At 33.9% G+C, this 16,768-nt stretch overlaps 2 protein-coding genes across 2 annotated transcripts; one reads left to right on the top strand and one right to left on the bottom strand.

The window, feature by feature from the left end:
• Window positions 1–3,755: 3,755 nt before the first annotated feature.
• LOC120169579 (enoyl-[acyl-carrier-protein] reductase [NADH] 1, chloroplastic-like) lies at window positions 3,756–8,240 on the bottom strand. Its single transcript, XM_039177695.1, has 13 exons — window positions 8,136–8,240; window positions 6,910–7,235; window positions 6,521–6,630; window positions 6,360–6,415; window positions 6,177–6,261; window positions 6,052–6,099; window positions 5,327–5,401; window positions 5,134–5,245; window positions 4,979–5,030; window positions 4,841–4,892; window positions 4,675–4,732; window positions 4,212–4,310; window positions 3,756–4,086 (listed from the first exon to the last, which is right to left on the bottom strand). Exons 2-13 carry the CDS (start codon window positions 7,184–7,186, stop codon window positions 3,935–3,937), a joined length of 1,176 nt encoding a protein of 391 aa, XP_039033626.1. The 5' UTR covers window positions 7,187–7,235; window positions 8,136–8,240; the 3' UTR covers window positions 3,756–3,934.
• Window positions 8,241–9,458: 1,218 nt separating this feature from the next.
• LOC120169661 (DNA polymerase delta small subunit-like) lies at window positions 9,459–15,538 on the top strand. Its single transcript, XM_039177769.1, has 14 exons — window positions 9,459–9,604; window positions 9,700–9,829; window positions 10,088–10,194; window positions 10,325–10,451; window positions 10,850–10,957; window positions 11,712–11,827; window positions 11,923–12,006; window positions 12,419–12,487; window positions 12,564–12,635; window positions 12,716–12,807; window positions 12,893–13,020; window positions 13,863–13,964; window positions 14,088–14,155; window positions 15,295–15,538. Exons 1-14 carry the CDS (start codon window positions 9,548–9,550, stop codon window positions 15,352–15,354), a joined length of 1,320 nt encoding a protein of 439 aa, XP_039033700.1. The 5' UTR covers window positions 9,459–9,547; the 3' UTR covers window positions 15,355–15,538.
• Window positions 15,539–16,768: the final 1,230 nt, after the last annotated feature.

The raw sequence follows: 16,768 nt of genomic DNA on the forward strand, positions 1-16,768 counted from the left end.
AGTCGAACTATTTACTTGGAAAAAAATAATCAAAGATAAATAATTGGAATCGAATAAATAAATTAAAATTTAAACTTGTAATTTTCGCTAAAAAAGACAAACGAAAATTAATTATGGCCTGACTCACTTACCTATTCCCAGCGGAGTCGCCAAGCTGTCGCGACCATCTTTCGGGTGGTTCCAGAATTTGGCTTCGACTTGGAATAAAATATTGGAGTCACCACCGATCATTTATTTTTCGTAAAAAATTTGGTTGATCGGATACCATCTTACCTGATCTGCGTTTTACCAGAAATATGTCGGATTCGGGAGTCGGTTACAGTCAAGGAAGGATTAACACCCTTGAACTGCCCTTTCGGTACCATTTAATTTATTGGTTGTCTTAATTACGAAAATTACAATTTAAATTAAAATTTAGAGATTCGATTCAAATTACTTACCTTTAATTGATTAAAATTATCCTAAAAAATCATAAATAAAGTAAGAAAATAAAACAAACAAACACAAAGAGTTAGTATTAAGATTGAAATAAAATAAATAAATAAAAGGAATGAAAAAAAAATCAAATTAAAAATTAAATTGGAAACAATTAAAATTTATGGGTCGAATTAATCTTAAGAACGAGCTGCAAGAAAAAAAAAACTTAAGGGATTAAATAGCAAAAATAAAAAATAAAGTACTAAAATAACACAAACGAAAAATTAAAGGATTAAAGTAGAAGGATCTAATAAATATATATGAACAAATAAGATCCTCAACAATCAATTTAAAATAAATACATGGCCTAAATTGTAATAAAATCTAATTATGTAGATTAAAATGCAAAACATAAAATAATAATTAAATAAAAATAAACAAGGATCCAAATGAAAAATAAATAAAATAACAATGGCTAAATAAAAAACTAATAGTGACTAAACTAAAATAAAAATAAATAAATATCATAATCAAATGATACAATAATTGATGCTACGGGGTCTAAATTAAAATAAATGTAAACATGATGTCCTAAATAAAATACCATAAAACATATAAATGACTAAAACAAAATAAGACATGATATGTAGCCCAAATTGAAATAAATAACAAAAATGCCAATTTTAGTAATCTAAATAAAACACTACAAGAATATAGGGACCTAAAGGATGTTTACCCATGATTTAATGCTCCAAACGTTACTTGGGCTAAAGAAAAGGACTCATACAGTGATTTAGTCTTAACTTAGTGACGAGAATAATATGTATTTCCTAAATTTAGAGGACTTATGCGTGATTATATCATGAGTTAGTGATAAAGCATGAAGCATCTTTAGAACCTAAGGACCTATTTCCAAATTTACCCAAAAATTAAAAAAACACATAACCCCACCTTTATTATTTCCGGTACACGCTGAACCAAAACCAAAATCAGCTTTCCCTTTTCCTATTTTCAATTCTGCCCTTGTTTCTTTAATCCCTAGCCTTCTGCTTTCTTTTCCTTCACTATCGCGACAGAGCAGCCATGGCGACCAAATATCCAGTGAACCCGAGAGTCACACCGACCATTCGACTTTAGACCCGACGACGGTGACACCCTTACTCCGACGAACACCGAAGCAAGGTAACCTAACTCCCTATCTCTATTTTAATTATTTTTTAGAACTCATGGAATTTACGTTAACTACGAACAAAATTACAAATTAAAATTCTTATTATTAGCTGCATTCGAATTGAACAAATAAATTTAAAAAAAACTGAAATATAAACCGAAATACCTTAGGATTGCTGAAAAAAATCTGTATTTTATTGTTATTTTCCTTGCTGAAAAACCGAGAGCAACTGTATCCTACAATTGTTTCTCTTCGTTTCTGTTTTTTTCCCCTTTCATACATGCATTCAACTTTTTTTTATAACCAAATTTACACTGATTTTTTATATTTTAAAATCGTGCAACTTAGTTAGTGTGATGATGCTTTGATTTTTTTAGCTTATCCTCTAATAGTGGGTGGCAATGACAACGGCAAGTGGGCATAGGATGGCTGGCAGCTTCACGTGGGCATGGGTGTAGTGTTGTGAATGAGGACAAAATCTGGGGTCTACACTGGGGAAACGTCTCCAGGTCTTCGTGAAACGTCCCTGACGTTGTTCAGTCGTACCGTGGCACGTCCCCGGTACGTACCCCAGTCGTCCCCGTGTCGTCCCCGTGCCGGGGACATAACGAGTACTTAAAACGACACAACTATGGCGTCCCCGTGCTTCCTAGTCGAAAACTACCCACTCGGTAAAACCCTTAAGAACCCACACTTGTCGGACTTACCCGGAAAATTTAACGGCGTCAATACTATCAGCATCATCCTCACGACCAAAGATGTAGCCGAGAAAGGCTTTTGCATGAGGTGCGGAACTCACGGGTCTACCCGTGGTCTGGTTCGTAGTGCCTTTATCTTGGTCGGGAACTCGGAGACCCAGTGTCCCGGTCAATGCGCCTGGTCGTTTCACCAGCCTATTTATGGTCCTCAAACGCCGCCTTTGGTTGCTCCCAACGAAGACGTTGGGGTTGATGGAATGATCATTAACTTGGCCACCCTTTTGGCTAACACTGTTACCAATCCGTTTAATAACGGGTATTTTTAGGGGCCGGCCAACGCGCCATTGGAGGTTGTTTCGGTTTGCACAGGGATGTTCGGGTCGGGTTCGTACCCGGGATATCCGGATAATCTTTTGGTGGAGAATAATCCGGGGCGAGCTATAATGCAAACGACGTTAATGGCCGGAAATACTTGTAGTCGGCGATGTGGTGAAGGGGAAACGAATGTAGATATTTGTATGTATGGGTTTGTTGTAGTAGGTTCACGTGATGGGTGAATTCTAGTTTGGTCTTGCCTAAGAAAAAGGATTATGGTTTGTTGTGAAAAAGGAAAACAAAATTGATAGAATATGTAAATATTAAAGACTAAATATAAAATTATGCCAATTTTATTAACGGACATGTCATCACCTCCGTTAAAAATTAACGGTCGGTGGCTTGATTGAAATATTTAAATAGTTGGGTGGTCTGATTGATTCAATTAAAATTCGGTGGCCAAATTGATTTTTGACCATAGTTTAGTGATCTCCCGTGTAGTTTACCCTTTAAAAAATAATATAATATCAACTTAATTTTAATTTAATTTATATTATTCAAAAAACGTATTTAAACATATAATATATTTTATTTGTAGAAGAGATAAAACTATCTAATTTAATTGTTTTATAAAAACTATATATTTATTTGACTTATCTTATTTTTACTCAATATTTTCTAAAATAATACTATTATTCTTTACATATTATGAGTTTACAGTTGATATATTATCATTTATAGGATAAATAACACTACTGATCCCTTATGCTTTTTGGCTTGCCCCATTTTAGTTATCGATTTTAAATAAAATGACTTTGATTGCTAATTTTTCCGTTCCGTCTTACTTTGGTCACTGTATTGTTAACTCCTGTTATTTAACATTTAACTGACGCGACATATTAGTAAAAATAATTAAATTTTAACTTGACTCCTGAATTTTAGGAAAAAAATACTAATTTAACCCTTAAACTTTATATAAAATATCAATTTGACCATTAAATCTAATCAAAATTCACATTACTAGCCGCTACTCATCATCGTGGCTGGTCACATAAAACTAATAGGGGTTATCCACATAAAACTACAAAATTTAGGGACTTTATAAAATATTTCAGACATGTATCAGGAGCAAGTGTGCAAATGCCTACCTATTTTAAGAGTGAAAACGTATGGCTTTGTTTAAGCTAAAGAACTCAAATGTTAACCACAAATTTTATTACAGTATCAGTGAAAGGAGAGGCCCCAAACATGTATTGATGGAAAAGGACATTTATTTTAGGGTAAATATAAAAATTTCATGACCATCCGCTGAGTGAACATTGCCTCTCTAGCTTCACTTGTCTTTTGGAATGTCAAGATTCGCAAACACCGGACTGTCGACTCCGACTCCCATTGCGTTTAGGCCATTGTCAACATACACAACAGCTCCTGTGATAGCCGAAGACAAGGGTGACGCCAGAAAGGCAGCAGCATTCCCCACCTCCTCTGTCCAGTTACGAAGCAAAATACAAGGCATGGTGTTTTTAGAACATACAAGGGTGTTTGAATGATGATTCTTCATTTTTAGCACCACGAAATGCCAATAAAAGCCGTGGTAGATTATGACTTACCTGCTGATAGTTCTTTCTGCAGGGGCGCATTAGCCAGTGAGTAATCAATCATCATGTCGATAAATCCAATCGCTTTTGCAGCTCTACTCCTTAATGGACCTGATATATTTTGGGGCAAGAATCGAAAACAGTAATTGAAACCGGATATTCATCCCATTTGTAAAAGTAACTTCGAACTTTCATGTAAGTGGTCGGATTCCTATGGAATATAAGCATGCTTTTCTAACATTATTCCTACCAGACAATTGGGGGATTACAAATTACTATATGCACTTGCAATTTCCTTACAAATACTCCATCTGTAATTCTTTTCATACTTCTTCCATGCATGCAATTAGGCTCAGCAGGTGAACTAACTAATGGGACATAATTATCTCCGGAATAAGAAAATATTTAAGGTTTTTCGAGTATGCCTGTTCCAGGGTAAAAAGGGGTTATATTTTCTTATTAATAAGCTACTGACCTGCAGAGATCGTATTGACTCTGACTTTGTGTTTTCTTCCAGCTTCGAAAGCCATTACCTGTATCAAGCAATTACCAAGCTACCGATGGTCAGACAAAACACCAAATTATTGCAAGAACAGAAAGCAACCCTAAGATAGCAGAAAAAGAAGAAAAGAAAAACTCACACGAGTATCGCTCTCCAAAGCAGCCTTTGCCGAACTCATGCCTCCACCATATCTTCCCATAGAAAGGCATGATCAAAAGTAAATAAAAATATTTATAAAAAGGATCTCCTAAATAGGAAAATATCAATGGAAAAATACCCGGGGATTATTCTTTCGGAAGCAATGTATGTTAAAGAAATTGATGCACCTCCTGCAACATCAATAGGCAAGTTTAACTTCAAGCAACAATTGTATGTTCATTTCCATGGATTGTTAAGAAGAAAAATTAAAGCGAGAATGGATGAGAAACATGCCTGGATTCATTATTGGAAGGAAATGTTTGAGTAGAGAAACATATGAGTAACTTGATGCAGATAGGGCAGCAAGATATCCATTTCTTGATGTCTCTAAAAGTGGTTTGCTTACCTGCCGATGAATGTTCAGAATATATAAGCAACTACGACATTGTTTGAGATAAAAAGAATATTGTCATGAAGAACACTACACCTCTGGTCCATTTGCAAGGGAGTGAACAAGAATGTCGATACTGCCAAAATCCTTTTTCACAGATTCAACAAGCTCCTGTGATAAATGTATGCAAAGTAGTCAGTTATGGCATCATTCCATTACCATATGAATTACAAAGCAAGAGTCATTTTAATCACTGCACTGGGGAACTATAATGAACTTGATACATTCATTACAGTTAAACACCCAAGATTTTTAATATAAATATCCATAATACATACAAAGTTTGCAGCTTATTGAGCCCATAAAAACATAATAGAGTATGACTATGGCCTAGTAGGACAACGTTTTCGTGAAAAGCAATTTTTTTTAAATCTAATTAACAGGGGAAGCCAAAGGATCACTAGTAATACATAATCCATCCATTGATTTAATTTAACTAAATGGACTCAAAATTTCAACTTTTCTTTTTCTGGAAAATCAAAGATACATGAGAAAAATGGTCAGCAACATAAATTTGAGTTTACATGGCTCTAAGCCTCTAACTATTGAGGAGATAGCCATGCAGTTTATTAAACCATACAAAAGGTACCATTGCTGCTTGATTTGATATCAAAAGTTGAGTATGTCATGCAGCTGAAATGAATTTTGTAATAACCCATAAACACAGAAACCATGACAATATGTGCCTAACTTGGGAGAATGTGAGATGTAAGCCAACTTTAAAAGTTACATATTATGAATTTGACTGAACACTTTTTCACCTGAACTGTCCAATTCGAAGACCCGGCATAACGTTTATTCGTTTTCACCTGAAAGGAACTAAAAATTAGGATACCACAAAACTAATTTTGCCTACTTCTAAAATCATATGGAGAAGAAAGCTTACGTCTTCAGGTACATCCTCAGGTGAGTCATAAACAGCATCCATGGGATAAACTTTGGTGATCTCCATTAACGACCCATCAGGCAATCTGGGAAAGTAAAGTTCCAATTAGCATACTGTAAGGTGAGAGTTCAGCAAATAACAAAATCCACAGAATCAAACAAGAAAGGCCATTTTTGTTCTTACACACGTGATTCATCAAATTTTCCACGTCTTAGACTGCTCTCGAATATGTTGAGTGCCTTTACAAAGAAATACATGTAATCGTAAGAAAGATTGAAAAAAAAGTTTACTTAAAATGAAAATTTTGCTTCTAAATGACCAATATATTAGATCGAGATACATACAGGCACCCATGTTCCAACAAGAATTTCGGCTCCAGCAGCAGCAAGAGATTTTGCTATTGCCCAACCATATCCATTGTCATCAGCAACACCAGCTATGAATGCTCTTTTACCTGCAAACCAATGCATCGTATTAGATGTTCAAGTATTTTTGTTCATAAATCAAAACAAATTTCATGCGAGTCAAGTCAAGACACAAAGAGGTAGAAAACATTTTAAGGTTCAATAAACAGGAGCACATGGCTAGATGACACAAGTAGTCATGTAGTCTATCAGTATTCAACATTATTTCACCTATTAGAAAAATGCAAGTAGGCTTTTGAATTAAAGCTTAGAGGCTAGAAGACGGTGGTGAAAAATAGAAGATAAAATATCATTGATAGACAGGTGACCTCTCAAATCAATAGGAAGTCCAGACAAAGGCTTGGTGTCACTTGCTTCAGACATTGCTCTTGTAACAATCTTTTCAAATTTCACAGGTTTTGAAGTGATCCTATGGAGGAACGGCTGCCTTGATGAGATGTTAGAGAAGCTCGCAAGCCTTGTCCAAGACGCTTCTTTATGCTCAGTGCTGACGTTCACCGTGCTTGAAACTAGCATTTTACGAGAAGAAGAAATGCAAGGCTTAATGTTTGCCATGTAAGAACCAGGAGCTGCTGCCGTTCCCATCTTTTCTTTTCTTTTTCTCTTATTTGAATCACCCAAAGTTAATACGGTTCTGCAAGATCAGGAAGTACAGTTATATAATCAAATGAAAGACACAACAATAAGGTTCACAAAAAGACAACTTGTAATCAAATATCACTAGCTAATATAATTAAAAACACCAGGGATTTTAATTGCGGTTGCGGCCACGTTTATCGTAGTTGCAAACATAACAGATGTTATTGTGGTCACTTTAAAGTAGTTGATTTTTTTTTTTGAAAGGAGCTGATTTTTTATAAACAGAATAGTGGAACAATAGTAGGAATAGCGGCCCACTATTGCCGCAATTAGACGCTTTCGGTTAAATTGCGGCCACGGCACTATTTTCTGCTATTTTCTGCAATAGCGGCTGCCGCTATCGCTATATAACTGCCACTATTCTACTATTTAAATCCCTGGAAAGCACAAACATTCCCATCTTAAAAGTTAGGGCATGCAATAAGATCACACATTAAAAAGTTTCATTAATCAAAAGTTTGTCACAAACACCCAATTCAAATAAGTTGAAATGTATAAATCAAAACTATGATCTTTTCTGTAAGGGCAAAGTTTGGTTAACGGGTTCTTCAAGAAATCGTTTGACATACATTATGTACTGCAATGCTCAGACATGTAGCACATCAGTGTTCATTTCCATCATATTTCTCAGCAATCAAATAAGAAACACAAGATTTCTCATATCAGTTTCTCTACATGGTCAACCAACATGTAACTAAAAACAGAAGATCAAGTTCAAAACTTGGAAAAAAGACATCAGAAAGACGAAAACAAATGAAATTAAACAAAGAGATGGAATGAACCCATTACTAAAGTTTCAAAAACAAACCACATTTCATAGTAACTATGGAGAAAGAAATAATGAGAACCGAGGAAACTGAAGAACAGTATAACGTTGAAAGATCCGAAAACTCACCAAAGCAAAGAAGGAGAAGGGTGGATGGGAATGAGCTTTAAATGGTATAAAAAGTGAAGTTGATGAGGTATATAAATGGGGTTGGGCCTCTTGTTTTGGTTTTTCGATGAAATCGAAGTGGTTGATGAAGTTTGGTTTCCAACAGTTGGGAAGCAACGAGGGCAGCTTTGGAAATGTCGACTGGAGTTTGGTTTTGGTGCCTTCCCGTTTTAATTACCTAATTTTAGGGGTGATAAAATTATAGTGTATTTTTTTATAGTTCCAAAAATATTTTTCTCCACTTATAACTCTTGTGTTTATTAAGATTTCTTTCGGTGGAACTCTCCAATAAGATGAGTTCTTCGTCTGACCATAAATCTTAGAAAATGATTAAATTATGGCTTATATTGTAAAAGTAAAATGTGAGATTGAAAAAATTAGGAGTTTCAGTTATAAAGGTAAAAAGTTAGCTTAATTAGGGGCTTCAATTATAAAAGTAGAAAATGAGATTGAAAAAAATTAAGGTCTCATTTATAAAGATAAAAAGTGAGATTGAAAAAATTAGGGGCCTTGAATCTCGATTATAAATGTAAAAAGTGGGATTTAAAAATTAGAGACCTTAATTATAAAGGTAAAAAGTGAAATTAAAAAAAATTAAGGACCTTGAATCTCGATTATAAATGTAAAAAGTGAGATTTAAAAATTAGGGACCTTAATTATAAAGGTAAAAAGTTGTATTAAAAAAATTAGGTGCTTCAATCATAAAGGTAAAACATGAGATTACAGAAATTAGGGACTTTAGTTATAAAGATAAAATACAAAATTGAAAAGATTAAAAATTACAATTATAAAATAAAAAAGTATGATTGAAAAACTTGGATCCCTATAAAAAGTGAGAGGCTCGAGCAATCGTTCAGGGTGCACCCCCTTATAGCTGGCTATTCGATGAAGTATGTCTATGTTTGTCAGGATGACATAACTTGAAGTGTCCAAAATAAAAATGAGAAGATAGTTGAGAATTGTGAATGATGTAATTTATCCATAAAAAATACAACATACAATAGTTTTGTTAAATTTTAAACAATAAACACTAAAATAAAACTTAAAATAAATATTAGATATAATTTTTAAAAAATAAAATTTAAATATCAAAATGAAATAAAATTAATAATTTAAATATTAATAAAGTTGTTGTTTTTACCTGAATAATATGTACATAATAAAATGCAAGAGAGAAACAAGACCTATTAAGTATTGAACCCCGTACCTCTCTCTCATAATAGAAGGCCTGTACCACTTGAACTGCATCCCCAATCTGCATGCTTTTCAAATGAAATAATATATTTCTTAAATACATTCTTAGATCTATAAAAAACAAAGTAGAGTTGGGCAAGTAAAGAAATTTCAGTCTGCAACCTCATAGTTTTCCCGCCATGGAAGTCGACTCGCCAGAACAGCTGCAGAGGAAGCAATCCACTTACCTCTCTTTCGTAAGCTATTTCTACCTTTGAATTCAGTTCTTGGTTCGGTAATTTCCTAAAATCTGTTCAGAACGTTAATCCCCCTTTCTCTTTGGGTGTTATAGGATGAGAATTTCGAGATTCAGAAGGAAGTTTACAGAGGCCAACAGTACAGTCAAATTTATTTTGCTCGTCTTCACTGCATGAGAGCTTTGCTTTATTCCCTTGTTCCCAACTGGAAATCCCATCTCCCTGGTATCCCCTCTATATAAAATATATATTGAACTTTTACATTTTAGCATGTTTCCAGGGTCAAAATTTGGTTTTTCTTTTCTTTTTAAAGTTTAATTTACTAATCTGGTACCTTTGCTCTGCTGTTTTTTTGTGGGTTTTGGTTTTTTAAGTAAGCAGCAGCTTTAGCGGCTAACAGATATCAGCATTTCAAATGAGTTAGTAGTTTGATTGAGTTTTAGTTTCCATGGAATGATTTAAATGTGATCTCTCTCTTTGTAGTTTGTACGGTTTTAGGGCTAGAGGAAGGCAAAGAATGCATCATCGTTGGGACTCTTTACAAGCATATGAAACTCAAACCCTGTATCCTTGATGAATACTCAAAGGAGGTAATATGGTTATTAATGGATGTAGTTCATTTCATTGGTTTTTATTTCATTTTGTTTATTGAACTCTATATGGAAATTCAATGTTGTTTGACTTCAAAAGTTCTTTGTATAATCTTTTTATAATCTACAGAGATCTGTTGCCCCTCTTGTAAAACCCCATAATTTTATTCATCAAGATGACTATTTGGTTTTGGAAGATGAAAGCGGAAGAGTTAAGCTTGGTGGGACTGTGCTTTCACCCTCCGTTTATGTAACAGGTCTGTATTGCCATCAGTTGAGTATAATTTTTGGAATTTCTGTTCACAATTGAATTGTTTGTCAACACATTGGAAATGAATGCATTTATTGCAATTGATTACTTCAAAGTTTTGTTTACAGAGCTACTAGATTTTTATCATATGAGCTTGTCAGGAGCCTTAACTATTTGGCTCATTCTATTCAGTTTTGAAGTTTTTTTTTCTTTCTTCCACTTCCTTTTAAACATATGCTTCTACAACCTAGAAATGCTTATGATTGAGTGATAACCAATAACCTTTTGTTTCTCATCATAACTTATTGTTTATTCATTATTGGGGATTCAATTAATGAAATATATGCTTCAAATATTATTCTAATGAAGCATGCTGATTTTTCACTTACATAATCCATTTGATAGGTGTTGTCATTGCATTGCATGGAAAGGAAACCAGTGCAGGAGCCTTCTTTGTTGAAGATGTTCTTGAAGCTGGCCTACCACCTCAGATTGAGCGGCAGCTGAAATCAAGTATGGTCTGATTGCCCCCTTGCCTTCGAAGTTTATGTTCTTACGTCTAAAGTTGCATCTACTCTATAAAAGAGCCACTTCTCTGTTGGGTATAACCATTCATATCTTACCTAGTCTGAATAAAGCGTTTATCCCTGGTTAAATTGATATTAATATCCAATATGCTAAGAAAAGAAAACTACTAATGGTTTGCAACTTATATATATATATATTGCTAGAATAGAAATTAGTAGAACAAGTTGCCACTTTGACAGTGACGAGTGGCGATATGAATGATACATTGGTCTTTTAAGTTGTAAGAACTCTTGCATTAAAGCTGCAAATTTCTGCAAATTCATAATGTGATTTTTTTCCATCAAGAATTGATAAGTAGAGCTCTCTTTCTCTCCAAATCTATATATCTGTCTTAACCTGAAATTTCAGGACATGAGATACTTTATATCCAAGGAATCCTGACAAGTTGCACCTTGTTTTGTCTCATGTTTGTTATTGCAGCTTTTTGTTTTACTTTTTGAAAAAAAAAATCAATTTTCTCTATATTTTCATAGGAATAATGAGTTTGAGTATTGAGAATGGTAGGAAGACAATTAGCTTGATTATTGTTGAACCTTTTCTTAAATATTCGTACTTAATTTGTCTCATGAAACTTGGGCTTCCATTTTATCTAAGCAGACATAGGCTGTATCTTAAAGTTTGGTCTTTCTCTGTCTGTAAACAAGGCCTCAAAGTCTTCAAATTTTAACTTTGTGGACAGGAGAAGACAAGTATGTTGTTTTTGTCTCTGGGCTTAGCATTGGGAGCAGCTCCTCTAATCCCCTTCTGTTTCAGCTTCTTGTTGATCACATAACAGGGCATCTAGGAGATGAGGAGGTTCTTGTCAATTCTATTATATTATTCTTTTTACAAAACATTTTACCACATCATCAACTATTACAGCTGGCTGGCTTCATAATATTGATGAATAGGAGCAAGGCCTTGCAGCAGAGATAGTTCATCTTGTGATTGCTGGGAACTCTGTTGAAATTTCTCGTGGACTTCTTAATGGACAGGTAAAAACTTTAACTTATTTTTTCCTTAATCTATTACTATGGAAAGCCTGTATGCATTATCCTTCTCTTTCATAAAGTTTGACCATTTTTTTTAAAAAAGGATTTTTTTCCCCTTCAGGACCTCTCTTCAGAGTTGTTTGACAGTAATAATAGTTTCATTGTAGATTGTAGATATAGCACCGACCTCCTTTGAAAATTCTCTAATAACCATAATTTTGCATCCTTCCCTTCCTCTTTTAAAGAAATAAAAAAGATTGGACTTTCCATTAGACTAAATGTTTCCAGGCAAAAGTCTTGCTGTTGTAATAACTCTGTATGATGTGAACAATAAAAATCACCATTCTTGATAGCTGATAATCTTAAAATCCTGAATGCATCTTACACTGATATTTGGATGATAACCTTTGGGCAGAATTTAGCTTCAAAGGATCAGTCAAGGTTGTCTGAGCCATTTAAAGAGTTGGACATTCAGTTGACTCAGGTTTTACTTCTGCCCATTTTATGGTCTTGTAATTTCCATACTGTTCTTGTTGCTTATCATTTTCACGTATGTTCAGATTGCTGCAAGTTTGCCATTGGATATCATGCCTGGATCTAGTGACCCTGCAAATTTTTCCTTACCTCAGCAGGTTTGATGTTTTCTATGTGTGTTGAGAGTACATAAAACACAATTGCATTTGTATCATTCCTAATATCCTTCTCCTTTCAGCCTTTGAACAGGTGCCTTTTTCCAGGGTCAGCAACTTATAACACTTTTAGGTCCTGTACAAATCCTCACTGTTTTGAGCTTGATAACATCAGGTAATACATGGATATTGTACACTGTAAGTGGCTCAGCCTAAATAGATGTATGCTGATTGCTCAGCTGTGCTCCTTTATTTTCTAGATTTCTTGGAACATCAGGTCAGAACATAGATGATCTCACTAAGTATTCGGAGGCAAAGGATAAACTTGACTTTTTGGAAAGTACTTTAAGATGGAGGCATCTGGCACCAACAACACCGAATACTCTTGGTAAAAGACATTTATATGTTCTTATATATGTGTCGTTGTGCATTTATTCATATTTATACAGTTTTGGCAAGGCTGTGACTATACGCGCCTGCGCCTAGGATTATTCACCCCTTAGACCCCTTAACGCTATGCCCATTTGATTAGGCGCATGCCTTGGTGTGCTTTTTTTGTAAGGCGACATGCACAAAAAAGGCCCGCCTGATTGAATTTCTCTCTAGTTTATTTTAATTTTCACCTTTTTAAAAAAATTTGATCTAAATTTTCTTGTACGAAAAGGATAATATCAAAATCTATACTTTGTAATATTTGAGCATTCAACAGGAAACATTGACCTCAAGGAAATCATACATATTGACCATTATAAAAATTTGCATGTTTTGTATATAAACTATACTCCACTTTAGAGTTTATTCTGTATCTTATGCTATATATAAATATATATGTATACACAAAAAATTACTCGTATACATATTGCACTTTACTTCACTCAAGCTAGTTTCCTTTTTTTTTTGCCTTGCGCCCTTGACAACATTTTTTATATGTAAACTTGTTTGTTAGTTTGGAAATTGAGAGGCTTAGCACCCATCAGTAAGTTATATAATCTTCATAATAAAAAAGAAAAAAAAACTTTATGCAGAAAGGTTCCAGATTTTGTAACTTAAAAATCGATCCTGAGAAATGACAACATTAACATGCTTCAGGTATTGATTTTAAAATGATATTAGTTTTTTGGCTCTGTTATTGCTTGACAGGGTGCTATGATGTAGTGATACAACATATTATGTACAACAGAAATCAAGGAGCTTACATCAATTGTTAACTGTTTTTTTTTTGTCTGACAGGATGTTATCCTTTCACTGATCGAGATCCCTTCCTAATTGATAGCTGTCCTGATGTTTACTTTGTTGGTAATCAGGAAAAATATGAAACTCGCTTGGTAAAAGGTTATTACTCCAAGACTTTCCCTTACCTATTGAAAATTACCTTTCAAACAAAAGCAACAGCTGAAGCAGCATCCTTATTTTATTACCTGGCCATTAAACTCTACTTGCTATTAATTGATACAGGGTCGGAAGGGCAATCAGTAAGACTTATTTGCATTCCTAGGTTCTGCGAAACAGGAGTTGCTGTTGTGGTAAGTGTTTGTCACCTTCCAAGATGTTGAAAGTAGGAAATGAAGTTACCATGTTTGTAGTTGTTTGAGGGAACACATATATGTGTTATTCATTAACTAAGCCCTAAGCTACCATCGTGGAAATGGGAGGTTATGTCATTCCTACAGTATGAACACTGTATTCAACCTATTATATGGTGTAATATTACTTTACAAGCAGTCCAAAATAGAGTAAATCTTGTTCTGGTCTCTCTTTATCCAAATTTATCTCTCTACTAAATGAAAAATAAGTAGGTGCGTTGTTTGTCAGCCTGTTCAGATGACAAGAAACATTGTAGTCATCTACCAAATGTATGTGTATAGAAAGGTTATTATTATAAATCTAGGACATTTCTTCAGAGTCAATAAGGGAGAGAAAGAAAGGGGAAGTGCATATCAAATACCATTGAAGTTTCTCTCTGCCTGCTTGTTTTCCATTTCAGTAGTGTGCCTTGTTCTGTTTGAGCATATAAATACAAGTTTCCTCTGAGTTGTTGGTTGTAATTAATTTAAGTTTCGATAGTGAACGGTTATAGTGTGCAAGTAGAAAATCACCCTATGGAGTTTCGGTTTTTCAATTCATTTATCCATAGTTGCTAAAAATAAGAAGAAAGGTATACTTGCCACACAGCCAGTTTTCATTAATCATGAGTGGTCGGATAATATGCAAATCTTATTGGGCACCTATATTCTCATGAACTTAACACCAAGTTTAATAGCCTCCTACCTTTTCCCTGCCCCACCTCTATAATAAAGTAAAGGAAGGTTGGGAGTGTTCAAATAACTGGTAATAAGCTTCCATGATATGTGCTAGTTTTCTTGGTCTCCAGTTTGATTTGTAATTTTTGCTCAGTTTTGTCGGTTACCTGAGTTCCCAAACAAAAGATGTATTTATTTGTTACATCCTTTATCAAATGGCCGGTAAATGGGAATGATACAATTTAGTAAAGTTTTCTATCGTCTTTATCAGTTGCACTCAGACAAGTAAAGCTGAATAGATTTTTAAGAGATGTTTTGCAGGTTTAGAGACAGGCTAATATAGTATTTCTATCATATAGCTTTTGTGTGTGTAACATGCACCATCCATGCTGACTTTTGTGTGTGTGTTTTAATGTTTGTAGGTCAACATGAGAAATCTTGAGTGTCATGCTCTAACTTTCGGGATGCAATTCAGCTCGTAATATGGTATGGAGTTCGAATACCCTGAAATTCAGTTATGAACCATTTATGATTAAGTTCTGTATGGCAATGGAACCTGCATCGAGTAAAAGACACAATGGAGTTGGTGACTGATTATTAGAAGGGACGGAATTATTATGATGTTTAATGTTTGATCTTCATCTGTCTTGATACACATAGGACCTGCCATCATTTTTCATTTTCCTCTGTCCTAAAATTTTACTTTATTGTCATTGTATGCAGTTATCAGTCAATAGCTTCTTTATTTGATATGTGAATGAAGGGTGAAATCTCGTGTCCCATGTGCCATGTTAGATAAAAGCAGGCTAAAACAAAATATGATCCTCCCCCCTAATTTTAATCCTACGATATAAAAACTGCACAAACCAAACAACCTCATCGGTTAAAGGGTTTGTTGTTATCCCTCAAGGTTCCGAGTTCGAGTATCACGTATGTAGGGATATGAACTTTCATTGTTAAAGGATTAAAAATCTTTGAATTGATATTATATTATATTATTCCTTTCATATTTTTTAATGATTTTCTTTGGCTAAAATAAAATCTAATTAAACGATTTTGGAAGTTCCTGTTCCATCGACGGTGGAGATTCACTTGACAAGGATGAGAAGTTCACCACCCTCTGATGATATTTGATTATTGATAGATGCTTTTATAGGTAAAAAGGCTTACAAGTATTCACAAGCTTGTGTTTGTATCACATGATTTTAAGCCTTTTTCAGTTTTGGAAAATAACACCACAACTATCTTTCCCCCTTCTTCTATATATAATTGTTGACTTATCTCCTCCTTTAGATTTCATCATTTTTTTCATGATTCATAATTATATCTAATGTATATTTATATATATATAATTGTCAGTGATTAAGAAAAATATCGACCAGATAGTACCTTTGTAATTACTCTAGATTAATAAAAAAAGTGTATTATTTTTTTTATAGTTAATTGTACCATATATCCCCAAACTATGTCTCTTATTCTATAATGATCTTTAAACTTTTAAATATATTAATTTCATCCCTAAATTATGACTCACATTCTAAATTATTCCCCAAACTTTTAAACATTCCAAAGTTATCATTAAACTATGACTCTTATTCTAAATTAGTCCCTAAACTTTTGAGCAATCCAATAAAATCCCCCTAAATCATTCAAAACTTTAAAGTTGAAAATAGAAATATTTAAAAGTTTGGGGATCAATATAGAATGAGGATTATAGTTTGGGGATGAATTTAGTATGTTCAAAAGTTTGAGGATTTATTTAAAATGAGACCGTAATTTGAGGATGAAATTAGAATGTCTAAAAAATTAGGTGAATGATGATCATATTTTAGGGACATATGGTGCAGTTAACTATTTTTTATGTATAATTATATAGTTTTCATAATATTCTTTTAT

Source organism: Hibiscus syriacus, unplaced genomic scaffold, assembly GCF_006381635.1.
Source record: "Hibiscus syriacus cultivar Baekdansim isolate YM2019G1 unplaced genomic scaffold, ASM638163v2 tig00111769_pilon, whole genome shotgun sequence".
Classification (NCBI taxonomy): domain Eukaryota; kingdom Viridiplantae; phylum Streptophyta; class Magnoliopsida; order Malvales; family Malvaceae; genus Hibiscus; species Hibiscus syriacus.